Source organism: Pieris brassicae, chromosome 2, assembly GCF_905147105.1.
Source record: "Pieris brassicae chromosome 2, ilPieBrab1.1, whole genome shotgun sequence".
Taxonomy (NCBI): Eukaryota; Metazoa; Arthropoda; class Insecta; order Lepidoptera; family Pieridae; genus Pieris; species Pieris brassicae.
Genome location: NC_059666.1, coordinates 1,461,419 through 1,477,891, shown reverse-complemented (window position 1 = coordinate 1,477,891; position 16,473 = coordinate 1,461,419). Strand labels below are relative to the sequence as shown.

The 16,473-nt window shown below is 38.8% G+C and overlaps 1 protein-coding gene across 1 annotated transcript in view; it reads left to right on the top strand.

The window, feature by feature from the left end:
- LOC123720477 (eIF-2-alpha kinase GCN2) overlaps positions 1 to 12,104 on the top strand; it is a 44,577-nt gene extending 32,473 nt beyond the window's left edge. The window contains exons 25-28 of the mRNA XM_045677096.1: positions 968 to 1,059; positions 3,947 to 4,065; positions 11,340 to 11,518; positions 11,733 to 12,104. Of these exons, the coding sequence (XP_045533052.1) occupies positions 968 to 1,059; positions 3,947 to 4,065; positions 11,340 to 11,518; positions 11,733 to 11,880 (538 nt within the window). The 3' untranslated portion in view covers positions 11,881 to 12,104. The remainder of the gene's footprint in view (positions 1 to 967; positions 1,060 to 3,946; positions 4,066 to 11,339; positions 11,519 to 11,732) is intronic.
- Positions 12,105 to 16,473: the final 4,369 nt, after the last annotated feature.

Sequence of the window (16,473 nt, the reverse complement as noted above, 5' to 3'; positions counted from 1 at the left end):
ATTAAACATAGTATGAAACTACCGCCATATGTCGGTGTGAATTGTGAATCTAATAAAAAAAAACATTTTTTTTCTTCAATTCAATTCTAATCGGTCTAGCCGTTTGAGAGTAGTTCAGTGACATACACACGTACAGTAGAATTAAATATGAAATGATAAATGGGATGTTTTAGAGCTTAAATATGCTAAAATAACATAGAACAACTCTGTACAGCTTGACACAAACCTGTGAAATGTTTGTTAAAATTTTTATGTACTGAATTTTAGGAGTATCTGTATAACAGACAGAGCCCTACGGGTAGGATCAAAGGTTCAAGGTGGTGGCATTATCTCAAAGCTATCGGGCAGTTTCACGACTATAATTAAGGGCTTGAAGTAGTCATCGCCACTTTGAGAGGAGAAATTAATTAGACAGAGCAATATTCAAATTTGATTTATTATTATAAAAAAATATTTTAAAATATTACTATACTATTATTCTTGTGAGTTGTTGGTGTAGATATATGACAGCTGAATGTAATAAAATATTCGAATGAATTGAATATAATCAAAACTACAAAATACATAACATTTTACAAATGAAATTTTATTTACTCAACGTTAAATGAATACGCTTTAAAGCTTTAAAACATTTACAAACAGCGATTGTTATATTTTTAAAATAATTAAAATTATATAAATAGAGAATTTAAATAAATTATAAAGTAGTTACTAGTTCTAAGATCACCCTTACTATGTACTAAAATATTTTTAGATTAAAGAATAGGTATCATTGCTGTGGTAGCATTTTTTAGGTTTATTTATCGTTTTATTCTAGTTTAAAATATGCCATAAGATCCAATCTTTTGAAATTAACTCGTCCTAGAATGGTTTAGATTATCAATTAGTTAACTTTTTTTTCAAATTTGACATTTTGTGTTTTAAGATGCGCGTGCGCTAGGTTAACATAAAACATTTTTTTATTCAGAGTACGTGAATACAAAGTACAATTTACTGATGTCATAGATTTCGTGAAACAAAAACTTAGTCCCGAAACATCAATACGGAATCCTGAGTATGGTGAGTGTTTTTAATTAAGAAAACACCTTTTAAACGGATTGAATTTAAATCCGCCAAAATAGAGGACACCGTGAGTCATTTCTGCAAAAACCCTTCATCTTTTAGTCGATACCAACTCCGGGGAAATAAATACAGATAATACAACATTCTCTACAGCTGTGATACTTTTGACATTCAACACCTTTTGTCTTCAGTCACCGTGACCATGCACGCTGTAAAGCACGCGAAACGTCGGAAAATTTTAAATTATGTAAATAATTATAAGTTTATAATAATACATAGCTTCAATCCGTTTAAAAAGTGTTTTCTTAAAGTGCAAAAGCTATATTAACAAAAGACAATACTAAGTGTTTTTAATTATTATTTTCGACCACCTCTTTATTTCAGTGAAGGAAAATATCGTGAGGAAATGTTGCCTTAGACCTAACAAGTCGACGGCGTGTGTCAAGCACAGGTGGCTGATCACCTAGTTGCCTATTAGATTGAGGAATTATCCTGATATAGAAATCTGGTGTTCACCAGACCTAAAATGTTTGTAGGCCTACTGATTTATGATTAAGATATAACTATATCTTTATTTCAGCGCCATCTCTGCCATACGGTCCAAACTATAATACATTAATTTTGTATTTGTCTATAAAAAATATTTATAGATAGTTTCGTTATAAAGTTCTCTTTAAAGAAATCAGAACCAGTTTTAAGACAGTTAAAAATTTAGTTTGGCGAATTTTCAGTTATTTTCATATTTTGGAGTTTTGGAGAAAAAAAATGTATTAATTTAACTATATTACAATTATACTATATAATGGGGGAGGCAAACAGGCTCAACTGTCACAGGGTGAAACATAAATTGTTTTATATTATAGTTAATATAATACTTTTTTTTTTCGAAAACTCCAAAATAAGAAAATAACTGTGACATGTAATACCATGAATTGGTATACTCTTTTCATGAAGGACCCTAAGTCAAAGGAAATACTTCAGTGGGCAGCTGATAGACCTGACAATTCTTGAACTTTTGACGTGACAACGTCTTTTAATTCGATGGAGCCGGCTTGCACGAAAAAAATGACGCATGCGGCGTTACCTCGCTCTGAGGAGTTACCTCGCTGTGAGGCGTTACCTCGCTCTGAGGCGTTACCTCGCTCTGAGGCGTTACCTCGCTCTGAGGCGTTACCTCGCTCTGAGGCGTTACCTCGCACTGAGGAGTTACCTCGCTATGAGGCGTTACCTCGCTCTGAGGCGTTACCTCGCTATGAGGCGTTACCTCGCTCTGAGGCGTTACCTCGCTCTGAGGCGTTACCTCGCTCTGAGGCGTTACCTCGCTCTGAGGCATTACCTCGCTCTGAGGCGTTACCTCGCTCTGAGGCGTTACCTCGCTCTGAGGCGTTACCTCGCTCTGAGGCGTTACCTCGCTCTGAGGCATTACCTCGCTCTGAGGCGTTACCTCGCTCTGAGGCGTTACTTCGCTCTGAGGCGTTACCTCGCTCTGAGGCGTTACCTCGCTCTGAGGCGTTACCTCGCTCTGAGGCGTTACCTCGCTCTGAGGCGTTACCTCGCTATGAGGCGTTACCTCGCTCTGAGGCGTTACCTCGCTCTGAGGCGTTACCTCGCTCTGAGGCGTTACCTCGCTCTGAGGCGTTACCTCGCTCTGAGGCGTTACCTCGCTCTGAGGCGTTACCTCGCTCTGAGGCGTTACCTCGCTCTGAGGCGTTACCTCGCTCTGAGGCGTTACCTCGCTCTGAGGCGTTACCTCGCTCTGAGGCGTTACCTCGCTCTGAGGCGTTACCTCGCTCTGAGGCGTTACCTCGCTCTGAGGCGTTACCTCGCTCTGAGGCGTTACCTCGCTCTGAGGCGTTACCTCGCTCTGAGGCGTTACCTCGCTCTGAGGCGTTACCTCGCTCTGAGGCGTTACCTCGCTCTGAGGCGTTACCTCGCTCTGAGGCGTTACCTCGCTCTGAGGCGTTACCTCGCTCTGAGGCGTTACCTCGCTCTGAGGCGTTACCTCGCTCTGAGGCGTTACCTCGCTCTGAGGCGTTACCTCGCTCTGAGGCGTTACCTCGCTCTGAGGCGTTACCTCGCTCTGAGGCGTTACCTCGCTCTGAGGCGTTACCTCGCTCTGAGGCGTTACCTCGCTCTGAGGCGTTACCTCGCTCTGAGGCGTTACCTCGCTCTGAGGCGTTACCTCGCTCTGAGGCGTTACTTCGCTCTGAGGCGTTACCTCGCTCTGAGGCGTTACCTCGCTCTGAGGCGTTACCTCGCTCTGAGGCGTTACCTCGCTCTGAGGCGTTACCTCGCTCTGAGGCGTTACCTCGCACTGAGGAGTTACCTCGCTATGAGGCGTTACCTCGCTCTGAGGCGTTACCTCGCTCTGAGGCGTTACCTCGCTCTGAGGCGTTACCTCGCTCTGAGGCGTTACTTCGCTCTGAGGCATTACCTCGCTCTGAGGCGTTACCTCGCTCTGAGGCGTTACCTCGCTCTGAGGCGTTACCTCGCTCTGAGGCGTTACCTCGCTCTGAGGCGTTACTTCGCTCTGAGGCGTTTCCTCGCTCTGAGGCGTTACTTCGCTCTGAGGCATTACCTCGCTCTGAGGCGTTACCTCGCTCTGAGGCGTTCCATTTAAGGCTTGAAGTGCAATTGACATAATTTGTATTGATGCGTACGAATAAATGTAACTTGATCAATTTAATTGTGATTTCCATTTTTCTCCTCTATATCATACAAAATATCTATTAAACAAATAAAATTAAAATTTTCTTTTGAAAAATGCAACCATTCCACCATTTTCTTATGACGTTGTCACGGTCAACTATCGTCAGTAAACCGACTTTACATACAACCGATTTTCTTTTAATTTTATTTTCATACCTATATTATGGGTTTATAGGTAGTCGGTCGGTAAGTTGGAGTGAAAGTGACAGGACGAGCGGCCCCTGTATCTCTGTCACATTCGTGAAAGCTTCAGAGAAAATCACCAAAAACTGTAAACGACATTGTGAAGTGCAGGTATTCATGTTGTTTTATTTGTTTTTCTATTCATTTATCAATATAATACATAATAATCATAACTATTAAATCGTTTATTTTCAAACAAAGTGGTACTCATTAAAAAAATAGGCATGCAAATGCCATATAAAATTATCATAATGTCATAGTGATAAGAACATCTAAGTCATTTATAACTGTTGTGAGAACTTATGGTTTAAATACGCTCCCTTTAGAGACACCATGCGTTTAAAAATCTAATTCCCCTTGAAAGCGTTACACGGCATTGTTCTAAACTTCTGGGAAGGCGATTAAATAGTTTGATAGCAATAACAATTTTTGAAGTTATACATCTTTTGGCGCGTTAGGGAAAAATACCGTCACAAAAAACCGACACCCTGAAGTTAACATAGTCAACATTTTAAAATAAAAATGTCCATTTCTTTAATTATGTAGAAACATTTTTTGTGATATTTAAATAAACTTTATCTAATTAGATAATGCGTATCATAAAACTTTCAATACCAATACCGACACCCTGTATATCAAAATCAAATCAAAAGTTTTTATTTCAAATAGGCCTTTGCAGGCTCTTATGAAACGTCTAGTTGCACGGTTCCAAAAAGGGTCTCATGGAGAAGAACCGGCAAGAAACTCCATGAACACTCTTTTCAACAATGGTTTAGCTTACAAAGACTCGGATACAATAGTAATAATCGGCTGAGAAGTTTATATAATGCAAGGTATACAGAGATTCTATACAATGCAAAAGAAAATTGTGTTTTTACTATTAGTCTAAAATGAGATACACACACTTGCACAGCGCAAGTCGCACATGCAGAGATATAGTCAACATAGTCTTGGATTTTATAATACGCTTTTTTAATTAGGATTCCTTTGATGACGTTTTTGAACTTTTTAGTCGTAAGATCAGTTACACACTTCGGTAGCCTGTTGTAGAATCTGACACAATTCCCAAGAAACGATTTATTCGATTTTGTTAATCTATATTTTGGGACTACTATTGTATGCTTATTCCTGGTATTTATAGAATGAATAACACTTTTGACAGTGAATTGATGCAATTTTTTACGAACAAACATAATATTCTCTAGAATGTAAAGGGAAGGCAACGTGAGTATATTAATTTCTTTAAATAATTCTCTCAGAGAGTCGCGGGGGCCAAGATTGTAAATTGCACGAATTGCCCTTTTCTGGACAATGAATATGGCATCTACGTCAGCCGCTGCGCCCCACAGTAGAATACCATAGGACATTATGCTATGAAAGTAAGCAAAATATACAAGCCTAGCTGTAGCAACGTCAGTAAGCTGTCTTATTTTTCTGACTGCATAAGCTGCAGAACTTAGTCTACCTGATAATGCTGCGATGTGAGCTCCCCATTGTAATTTACTGTCAATGGTTATGCCCAGGAAAACGGTTTCAGTCATGACTTCAAGTTTGTCACCATCGAGAGTTACGTTAAGCCCTACTGGGGTGACATTAGGCAGTGAGAATTTGATACATTTAGTTTTAGCAGAATTGAGGAGTAAATTATTCGCGGCATACCATTTCGATAGAGTTACTAAGCTATCATTGACGTTTACTGGACTGGAATATTTCCTATTGATTTTAAAAACGAGGGAAGTGTCATCAGCAAATAAGATAATTTCCGATATCTCAGACATCATATGCGGGAGATCATTAATATAAACAAGGAACAAAAAGGGACCCAATATGGAACCCTGCGGCACGCCCATTATCACTATTGATCCAGATGATCTCGAACCACTAATTTCTACTTCTTGCTGTCTGTTTGAAAGATAGGAAAGTACATATCTGTTCAAACGTCGGTAAAACAGTCTGGGCCACTAATTGACGCTCTGTTTTATCGACTGTCATGGCGTAGTTTTTCAGTCGTGCTTAACCAAAATAATGATTTTTATACGAGGAAACGCTTTCCAAAGTAATGAAAAAGTAATGTATTGTAAAATATCATGTTTAGTACATATTGTTACGGAGACGGGTCGACTGCAATGTTTCTAGATTTTTCCACTAGTTAGAGAACTTTTCAGCAGGCTGAAATATGATTTCTGACCGTTTCAGGAGAGCCTCAATCACATTAGTTAATTGTAATTTCCATAATGTTACCCTAGTTTTCATGAAGCTGAAACATTTTTTCAGTCAGTTTCAGAACATTTGTAGTCGAGTGGTGCAGTTTTCAGGAGACCCGTTTTCAGGCGTTTTCAGGCCTAGTTATACCCCTTTGATGAAGGAATATTCTAGACCGAACTTTCTAGGTGTGAGACAAGGACGAAATGATACGAGAGAGAGAGAGAGAGAAGATCAGAACTTTCTCGAAACTAGACTGAGCACTCTAGAACGCCGTACGACAAGGACGGAGCAACGTGCGAAAGAGACAAAGAGTGCGGACGTTCTAGAATTGTGCAATCGCTACTCAGTAGCAAACCCGCCTAGAAAGTTCTCGAATATTGTTTAGAATTATTCCCAGGGATATATAAGCGAGCCGAAACGCGACTAGTCGCCTTTAGTTTTGAATGCGTTAACAAGAGAGAAACACCGAAGCGATAAAGTGCGAATAAAGTGATTACAAGTGATAAAGTACTGTGTGAAGTGTGCATAAGTGAAGTAATTAGTGACTGTTTTTGTGTGTGTTAAATCTACGGCATTTTCTATCCGATCCCCTAGCTCGTAACATTTTGGTGTCAGAAGTGGGATAGAAAAATGCCAATTACTCCAAGGGAGAATCAGGAGGAGTTTGTGGCAGAGTCTTCAGCTGGGGAGGGAGTGCAGACAAGGGCGCAATCAGCACGCGATGCCGCCCGGCGACAAAGTTTCGATGCGAACCGCGGGATGGGTGACAGTAACGATGGCAACATCCTCCTTGCTCTGCAGCAAATGATGGAAGCACAGGCACGCCGTCAAGAAGAACAGACACGACAAATGATGGAAGAACAGGCACGCCGTCAGGAAGAACAGGCACGCCGTCAGGAAGAAAAGGCACGCCGTCAGGAAGAACAGACACGCCAAATGATTGAAGAACAGACACGCCGGCAAGAAGAACAGGCATGCCGTCAGGAAGAACAGGCACGCCGTCAGGAAGAACAGACAAAACAAATGATGGAAGAACAGGCACGCCGTCAAGAAGAACAGGCACGCCGTCAAGAAGAACAGGCACGCCGTCAAGACGAACATACACGCCAAATGATGGAAGAACAGGCTCAGACACGTCGCATGATAGAGGAGCAGGCACGACGTCAAGAGGAGCAGGCTCGCCGTATAGGAGAAAAACTTTGTGACCTGAAAATACAGGTAGATGAAAAGATCGAGAATTTGGAATCTAATATGGATTGTAAGCTATCCAAGCAGGATAAACGTATCCTTGGATTAGAAAATGAAATCCAATGCCTGAAGACCTCTGGTGTTGTCACGACTGTAGCACCACCTGGAAATGTGAAAGTGCCTCCCTTTGATGGTACATCTTCTTGGGGCGCGTACAAGCTTCAATTTGAGACTGTAGCACAGTCAAACGGGTGGACTGACGATCAAGCTGTTACCGCCCTTATTCTGGGACTGCGAGACGAAGCCCTCTCCATATTAGATACCAAGAAAGGTAAGGTGACGTTGAAGCAACTGCTAGATGCCCTGGAATCACGGTATGGAGACGCACATTTAGAGCACGTTTACAGGGCTCGATTGAAGGATAGAATACAGCAGACAAATGAATGTTTGCAAAAATGGGGACTTGAAATAGAGAAGCTGGTAAGGAAGGCCTACGCATCCTCACCAGATGTTGCAGATAAGATGTTGGTTCAAGCTATTGTCGACGGTATTCGAGACCGTGAAATTCGAATGGCTTGGTCACCATAAGGAACTTAAGGATGCTCTAGCCCATGCGTTGGAGGTGGAGGGGATTCGGAAAGACCCTCAACCTTACCGCATTAGGACTATTAAGGAAAAAGCTAATGGTCAATGTGGGTCAACCTGTTACACCTGTGGGGAAGTAGGGCATATGAGGTTTTCGTGCCCTAAGAAAGACTTCCGAGGTGATGTGAAGGTTAGACGTGGGAATACCTTAGTCATCGACGGAGAAGTCAATGGAACTAAGTGTAACCTAACACTCGATACTGGAGCTTCACGAACAGTGATCAGATATCAGCTTTTGAAGACATTTTATAAAAGCCCTTCTAGAGGAATTGTACAGCTTGTGACGGCAACAGGTCAGCGCATAACCGATCGGGGAGAAGGTATCGCAACCTTCAAGATTGGTGGAAGTTTTTACAGACATAAAGTTGTTCTTGCTGACATAGTAGATGACTGTATATTCGGTTTGGACTTTATGAACTTCTATAAGTGTAAGATAGATCTAGAAAAAGGAATGTTCAAGTGTGGAAAACAGGAAGTTTGCTTTAAAGGTTCAAAAAGTGGTTATGATGCCTGCAGAGTAATCAATGTGGACTGCCAAGTCAGTAATCAAAAAGAGTGGAACACAGTTCAAACAGTTCCGGATAACTATACGGAAGCCCTGTTAATACTTCTATCAAAGGCAGAGGGACAGTTAAAGAAATTTTCTGACATGTTATTAACCCATGAAAGAGAGCTAAGAAGGAGTTCAGATGATGTGTCTCAAAGACCGTGCGATAAAGTTAACGAACAGGATGGAAGGGATAATGACCACGTGAGGATACTAAGAACAGATACCATAAGTCCAGATTGGTGTGGGAAATTAATTCGGGAACAGCAACAACAAGATCCTGACATTAAACCAATTCTGGACTGGATAAAATCTTCAGCTGTCAAGCCGCAATGGAGTAAAGTTACATCTACAAGTAACACTACTAAGAGTTACTGGGCTCAATGGGATAGCTTAGTTCTCCATAATGGGGTGTTATGTCGCAAATGGGAAAACGCTCGTGGGGATGCATCTCATCTACAGTTAGTTGTGCCAAGATCCAAGATTCTCAACATATTGGAAATGTTTCATGACGGCTCATCAGGCGGACACTTAGGTGTAAAAAGGACTCTTTTGAAAATTAAAGAGATATTTTATTGGATACATTGCCGCGAAGATGTAGAAGACTGGATTCGAAAATGTAAAGCTTGTGCAGCTGTTGAAGGCCCACAGACGAGAACTAGAGCGAGTATGAAGAAATACAATGTCGGAGCTCCATGGGAGAGGATAGCAGTTGACATAGCTGGACCATTTCCGTTAACAGAAAAAGGAAATAAGTACATCATGGTTGTTATGGATTATTTTACGAAGTGGCCCGAAGTATTCCCTATTCCCAATTGGCATTCCCAAGAGGCAGTTACAGTGGCTGAGATACTTGTAAATGACGTATTTTCTAGATTTGGAGTACCCTTGGAAATGCACAGTGATCAGGGAAGAAATTTTGAGTCTCTACTATTTCAAGAATTATGCCGATTAATGGGAATTCATAAGACGCGGACTACCCCATATCACCCACAGTCAGATGGAATGGTGGAACGCTTCAATCAAACCTTGGAAAGGCACTTGGCAAAACTGGTGGACAACCATCAAAAAGACTGGGACAAGTATATTCCATTATCTCTAATGTCATACCGGTCTGCGGTTCATGAAACCACGAATGTTACTCCTGCTTTAGCCATGTTTGGGAGACAACTTAGATTACCAGCGGATATTGTAACTGGGCGACCACCTGACACACCGGAAAGTGTTACAGAATATGCTGCGGATCTGCGTAATAAACTAGATGAAATCCATGAACACGTACGAGCATCTCAAAGCAAAATAAGTGAGATTACGAAGATTAGGTATGACAGAAAGACGAATCATATAGAATTTAAAGAAAGCTCGCAAGTATGGCTCCATAACCCAACAAAACGAAAAGGCAAATCACCAAAGCTTCAAGCTGACTGGGACGGTCCATACACGATAGTCACGAAGATAAATGACGTTACCTATCGCATAAAGAAAGTGGGTGGTTTAAGGAGCAAACCGAAAGTGGTTCACATAAATCGATTGGCTCCCTATAAAGGATGTAATGATGCTCGGGACGAGCATGTCTAAGGAGGGGGTAGTGTTACGGAGACGGGTCGACTGCAATGTTTCTAGATTTTTCCACTAGTTAGAGAACTTTTCAGCAGGCTGAAATATGATTTCTGACCGTTTCAGGAGAGGCTCAATCACATATTAGTTAATTGTAATTTCCATAATGTTACCCTAGTTTTCAGGAAGCTGAAACATTTTTTCAGTCAGTTTCAGAACATGTGTAGTCGAGTGGTGCAGTTTTCAGGAGACCCGTTTTCAGGCGTTTTCAGGCCTAGTTATACCCCTTTGATGAAGGAATATTCTAGACCGAACTTTCTAGGTGTGAGACAAGAACTTTCTCGAAACTAGACTGAGCACTCTAGAACGCCGTACGACAAGGACGGAGCAACGTGCGAAAGAGACAAAGAGTGCGGACGTTCTAGAATTGTGCAATCGCTACTCAGTAGCAAACCCGCCTAGAAAGTTCTCGAATATTGTTTAGAATTATTCTCAGGGATATATAAGCGAGCCGCAACGCGACTAGTCGCCTTTAGTTTTGAATGCGATTACACGAGAGGAACGCCGAAGCGATAAAGTGCGAATAAAGTGATTACAAGTGATAAAGTACTGTGTGAAGTGTGCATAAGTGAAGTAATTAGTGACTGTTTTTGTGTGTGTTAAATCTACGGCATTTTCTATCCGATCCCCTAGCTCGTAACAATATTATAGCGATTCGATTGGAAATGACCATTAAAATGGACAAGAAAAATGCAATTCGAAGAGGTACCTGTAAAGTACTCGAAGACTATAAATGATATAGATAATATACTGTAGTTTTTTGTGGTATTTTATAACATAAATATCTGCTAAATATCATAATATAATTTTAAATACAAATGACTAAATATGAGAGATTGGATTTGGCAAAACCGTTTTTAAATTACTTCTAGCCATCTCGAGAGGAATAAGTTCATTTAAGCTTCAACTAGAATTTAATACTTTTTTTCTATTATTAGTGTTTTTTTTTTCTACAAACGTAGAATTTTTTTTAAAAATTGTTGTCTCGTTACGCCGAAGATGTATAACTTCTAACGCTATACATAAGTACACATACTTTGTTTTAAACATCATAGCTCATTTTGGCTTCAAGCGTGCGATGATTGTTTAACATATATATATATGTAACTTAACTAATGTTAGGTTACATAACTTCCGCAATAACACTAATTTACATAGTTAAAACCGTATCATTTGACTACAGATAAACAACCAAGTAACCACAATCCTCCAGCACCTGGGGGTACAGAGCGCGGGCCGCGTGCGCGTGAGTGTCCTAGCGCTCAGCTGCGAGTCCGCGTGCGTACGCTTGCTTTGCGCGCACCTGTCCGCACCCTTACACGTGCATTACTTGCCGCATGCGTTTCGGCCTGTCACTGATAGGTATGTATAACCGACTTCAAAAGGAGGATGACCGGTAAATGATATTGTTGTTGATCTATTTCGGCTTAACGTGCGCCATGTATGGACATTTCTCGGAAACTAAGACATTTTGGACTTTCCTTTGGTGGATATTCGTTACTGAAGTTTTGCATTCTTGTTGTAAATAGATTAAATGAAGCAAGTATTGTAAAGTGTTCTCGGTGTCAATCCCCAGGTTTCCCAAGAGACAAGATGTCCTCGAAGAAGCCCTACACGAGTTGACGAATCTAGTGAAGCAAGGCAACCAAGGCCGGGCGATGGACGAAATACAACTTTACGCACTTTATTCCATACCGGATTCACTATGCAGGATAATTACTTGATATTTTTGAATTAATGTTAAGTTTTAACTCCCCCCCCCCTCTAATAATTTTTCATAAGCCCTTTTAGACAATTTGATACAAGCTCTTTTATTGTCTCGTCCCTAACTAAGTTAAGACGTTTAACGTTTATGGAAACATAGATTATAGAACGTATACACAATTTTGTTGACGTATAATCTTAGTACTAGGGTAGCATATACACTGAGGAAACTAATTCATTGAAAATATAATTTTTGTCCACACGTGTTCAATACATTAGGCGTATATTATCTTAAAATATATATTTTTAATAATGAGCACTCAATACTTAAGTTTAATTTTATTTAGTTTATTGTGAACGTCAAATAGAAATTATATGGACTAAGGCATCGTCACCGTAAAATTTTAAATATAATCTATCTCGCAAGACTGTGAACTGCCGAATGATTGTGAACCTCAACGTACTGCTTACAATTTAACGTATTATTATTTGGTAGATTGTAATTTATCGAAGTGAAACCGTCAAAATACAATCTTAAAATTGTCAAGTTGTCAACTGTCCGAAGGCTTGTCCCTGATTGGTCAGCTTTACAGTAGACCGTAGAACAAACAAATATGGCGTTTAACCAATCAGCGCGCGAGTTGAATTCCGTTACACAATTTGACAGTTGTCCTTCAATAGATTACAATCTACCAAATAATAATACGTTAAATTGTAAGCAATACGTTGATGTTCACAATCTTTCGACAGTTCACAATCTCACGAGATTGATTATAACCTAACGGTATTTACAATTTTACGGTGATATATATCTCGCAGTAAAGTAGTTAAATAAGAGAGTTAATTGAATCTCTAGACAGTTAATTAAAAATCGATTATCGAAAAAAATATAATTAATTCAACAAAGTAATATGACGGTCAAGTAGTTTCCTTCCTCTATAATTTCCAAGGATGAAACCAATAATTGGTAACAAAACGCTGGTGTGTCAATACTAAGCATAGATGGCGCCAGTTACACGCCAAGTTAAGTTCATTAGGCATGACGTCAACATGATAAAGGTTGTAGTTGATTTTTTACTTGAAAGAATCTCTAGACAGTTAATTAAAAATCGATATTCAATCAAGTCGCTAAAGTTCCGTCAGACAAGTGAGTGAACGAAACGTTGCTAGGGAATTAGACTAACCTAAACATTTACAATAAAGCAAAACACGGAATTTCCAAGTTCTCAGTTCTTCACGATCACACCGAAATAACAAAAACCAAAGGAAATAATATTTTTTTACATTGTTAATCAACACGCTGGCTTTTGGTCAGACAGATAGTTAAACGTTTTCGACGCTGCTTTATTTCAATCAAAATGCTAGCGACTTGATCGAATATCGACATTTAATTAACTGCCTAGAGTAGTGATGGGCAAACTTCTTTAATGGAGGGCCACAAATTAAGAAATTCTAGAGAAAGGCCGGAGGAAGGATTTATAGAAAAAATGAATTGTTAAAGCTTTTAATTATATAATTTTTATTCTCGACTGTCAAAACGTAATTATTAGATATGGCCCCATATTATCCATGCTGATGGACTCTCATCGGGCCGGATTAAATACTTTTGCGGACCGTACTTTGCCCATCACTGGTCTAGAGATTTAATGAACTCTGATTTAGCTACTTTACTGCGACATATACATTATAGTTATTTTATGTAAAAAGCTTAATTTTATACAAGGTACACTGACGAAAACATTTTAGTTTGAAGCAAGTCTCAGGAGATTTTTTTTTTTTTACAAAAATCGCTTGTTATTGATCGAACATAACAGGATTTATAGTGCCATAATTATTTAATACATAGACAATGTACACATAATGACGTTTTACACAATACGTGAACTTTGCTGGCACTATTACGTTTATGTCTCAAAATGTTGTGATTTTATACCTAAATCAAGATATATTTGAGAGGGGAAATCAGAAATGATTCTTAAGCTACGCCTGGTCTGATTTTTGAAAGGTCTAGTGGCTTCAGCGTGCGACTCTCATCACTGAGGTCGTAGGTTCGATTCCTGGCGGTGCACCAATAGACTTTCTATGTGCGCATTTAATATTCGCTCGAACGGTGAAGGAAAATATCGTGAGGAAACCGAATTGCCTTATACCCAAAAAGTCGACGGTGTGTGTCAGGCACAGAAGGCTGATCACCTACTTGCCTATTCAGTTCACAAACAATCATGAAACAGATACAGAAATCTGAGGCCGAGACCTAAAAAGGTTGTTGCGCTATTGATTATTTATAGGATTTTGACAAATGACGATATATTTTGCGTTAATTTTCTGAATATAGCCCGTAGAGTCTGCGATGTTGCATGATTTATATAATTTTGTATGATTTCCCTATTATTGACAAATTTGACTCACGAGACAGTTTTTTAAAGAGACTTCAAAGATTTGTTTTAATTAAGGTCAACCGGGGCTAATGCGTCACAATACTTTGAGTATCATATTCATTTGGTTATAACAAACATAATATACGCCCTCATAACCTATAACTATGATACATGTTAGGAAATGTAATCAAATTTTATATTTTAACACAATTTAATGGAGTTTTAAATCATTTAGACGTGTAAATGATGTTTCTACAAAAGACGGGATTTTAAAACGCAATAACCCCATGTGGGGCAAATGCGTCTTTTACCATTATTTTGTACTTGGAAGAGCTATTAACAATTAAAATAGACATAATTTATGGAATTACTAGTGACGCAACTAATTATTACCTTGTGAACGAAACACTGCGCTAAGTTAAGGGGAATTAGTTGAGTAAAAATATTTGGGGCTAAAGCGTCCTAGTTTTCCTTGTTTTAAGTAGACGCATTTACCCCATCCAAGATTTCAGGGGTTCCCAATATTTTTAATAAGATCGGGTATTTACTAATTTAAATTTGGAATCAAACCACAACTTAATACTGCGTATCATTTATTAGAATCGAATATATAGAAGAGTCAGGCGGTATTTTACCTTTAAAATTACAATCTTATCTTTCGGTTAATTCGACTTAAAGCTCATTTTCTAAGTAACATACAAAAAATCATAATCCTCTTTTACAATAAAAAATCAGTGCTGTCTTCTTAAGTTTAATTTTTAAATTTCGAAACTCGTCGCTTTCTGTGAATAAGCTTTTAAATCATAATAGCATTACCACCACATCATATACAGGTCGTCCCAAAGTTATGGGACATGAAGGGAAAGTACCTTAAATTTGGGACGCCCTGTATATCAAACAATACATATATACCTATAAAACATTACTGAATACTGTAATTTTTAAAATTTTCTTTAAACGTAATATGACCTCTGCGAGATATATCAGGCTTCTTAAGGAACATAACAATATCATCGTCATGTTTAATTTCTGATATATCCTCAACGTTTGGGTAATGAAAAGACATGATCCTACTTTTCTTTATTTTTTACAAAAATTTTACGTTGGGTATATTGTTTTTATTAACAGAAATGATGTTCCCTACGAAATATTTACTGATTTTTTTGTTGTAAATCGCACTAGTATCCAACCGCCAACTTCTGGATTCCTTCTGCCGAAATCTGGTTCAAATTCATCTACTATATTTGCGTCATGTTCGGAAAAAAAATCATCAGTTTCATTTTCATTCCCTGTCTTATAAAAAATACCAAAATCTTCAATTTCTGCTAAACACTGTTCACGATAACGATCTAAATCATCAAAACTAAAATCTGATTCACATTCAGATTCTTCATCCCAATCAATAGATTTTTGTTTATTGACCCTTTTTTTAGATTTTTTACCAGTCTTTTTCTTCTTTGGTAAGCTGATATCAGTTTTTTCTTTTGCGTTTCCGATTTCGTCTGATAATTGGGCTTCCTTGCTGCAATGTGGATCATTGTTTTGTTTTCTTTTTTTGTAGATTTTCTTTTAAGCTCTTTTTTTACTGTGATTGTTTTTTCTTTATCTTCTTCTTCTTTTCTTTTTTTCTCTAAAAACTCTTCTCTTGTTATGACTTCGCAGCCTTTTGAAATTTTTGTTTTCTTCAGTTTTACTGTAGAGTCGCATCGTTTGATTTTTTGCAATAGTAATGTTTCGAAAGACACTTTTTCGGAATCAGATGAAATTCGATCTTCAATAATCTTAATCTTGCTTGAGTTCGGTGTGTTTGTGTCATTCAAGGTACTAAATCCCATTCCTTGACTTTGCAAAGAAAAACTTTGCAATTTGGGTGACGCTGCTAACAGAGTTAGCTGAGACTTTGATGTTTTATTGCTTTCAATGTTCACTTCATTATTTTCATTCGGTGTGATCTGTTTAGGCGTTACCTGGCTGCTACTGTTTATCGTTTGGAGTACTTTTCGCAAAGTCAGCACTCTTAAAGTGGGAATTTCTTCTCTGGATGTTTTAAATTGTTTAAATCGTGTTTGTAGTTTTAAAATGTTAATCGAAGTAGGTGGTTCACTAGCCTCCTTTACGACACCTCTTTTTCTACTCACTTGATCACATATAGTCGTGCGAGGTATATTGTATTTGCTTGCCGCTTGGTAAGAGTTTATTTTGCCGGTTCGTACTTCATCTACAGCTTTTTTTATG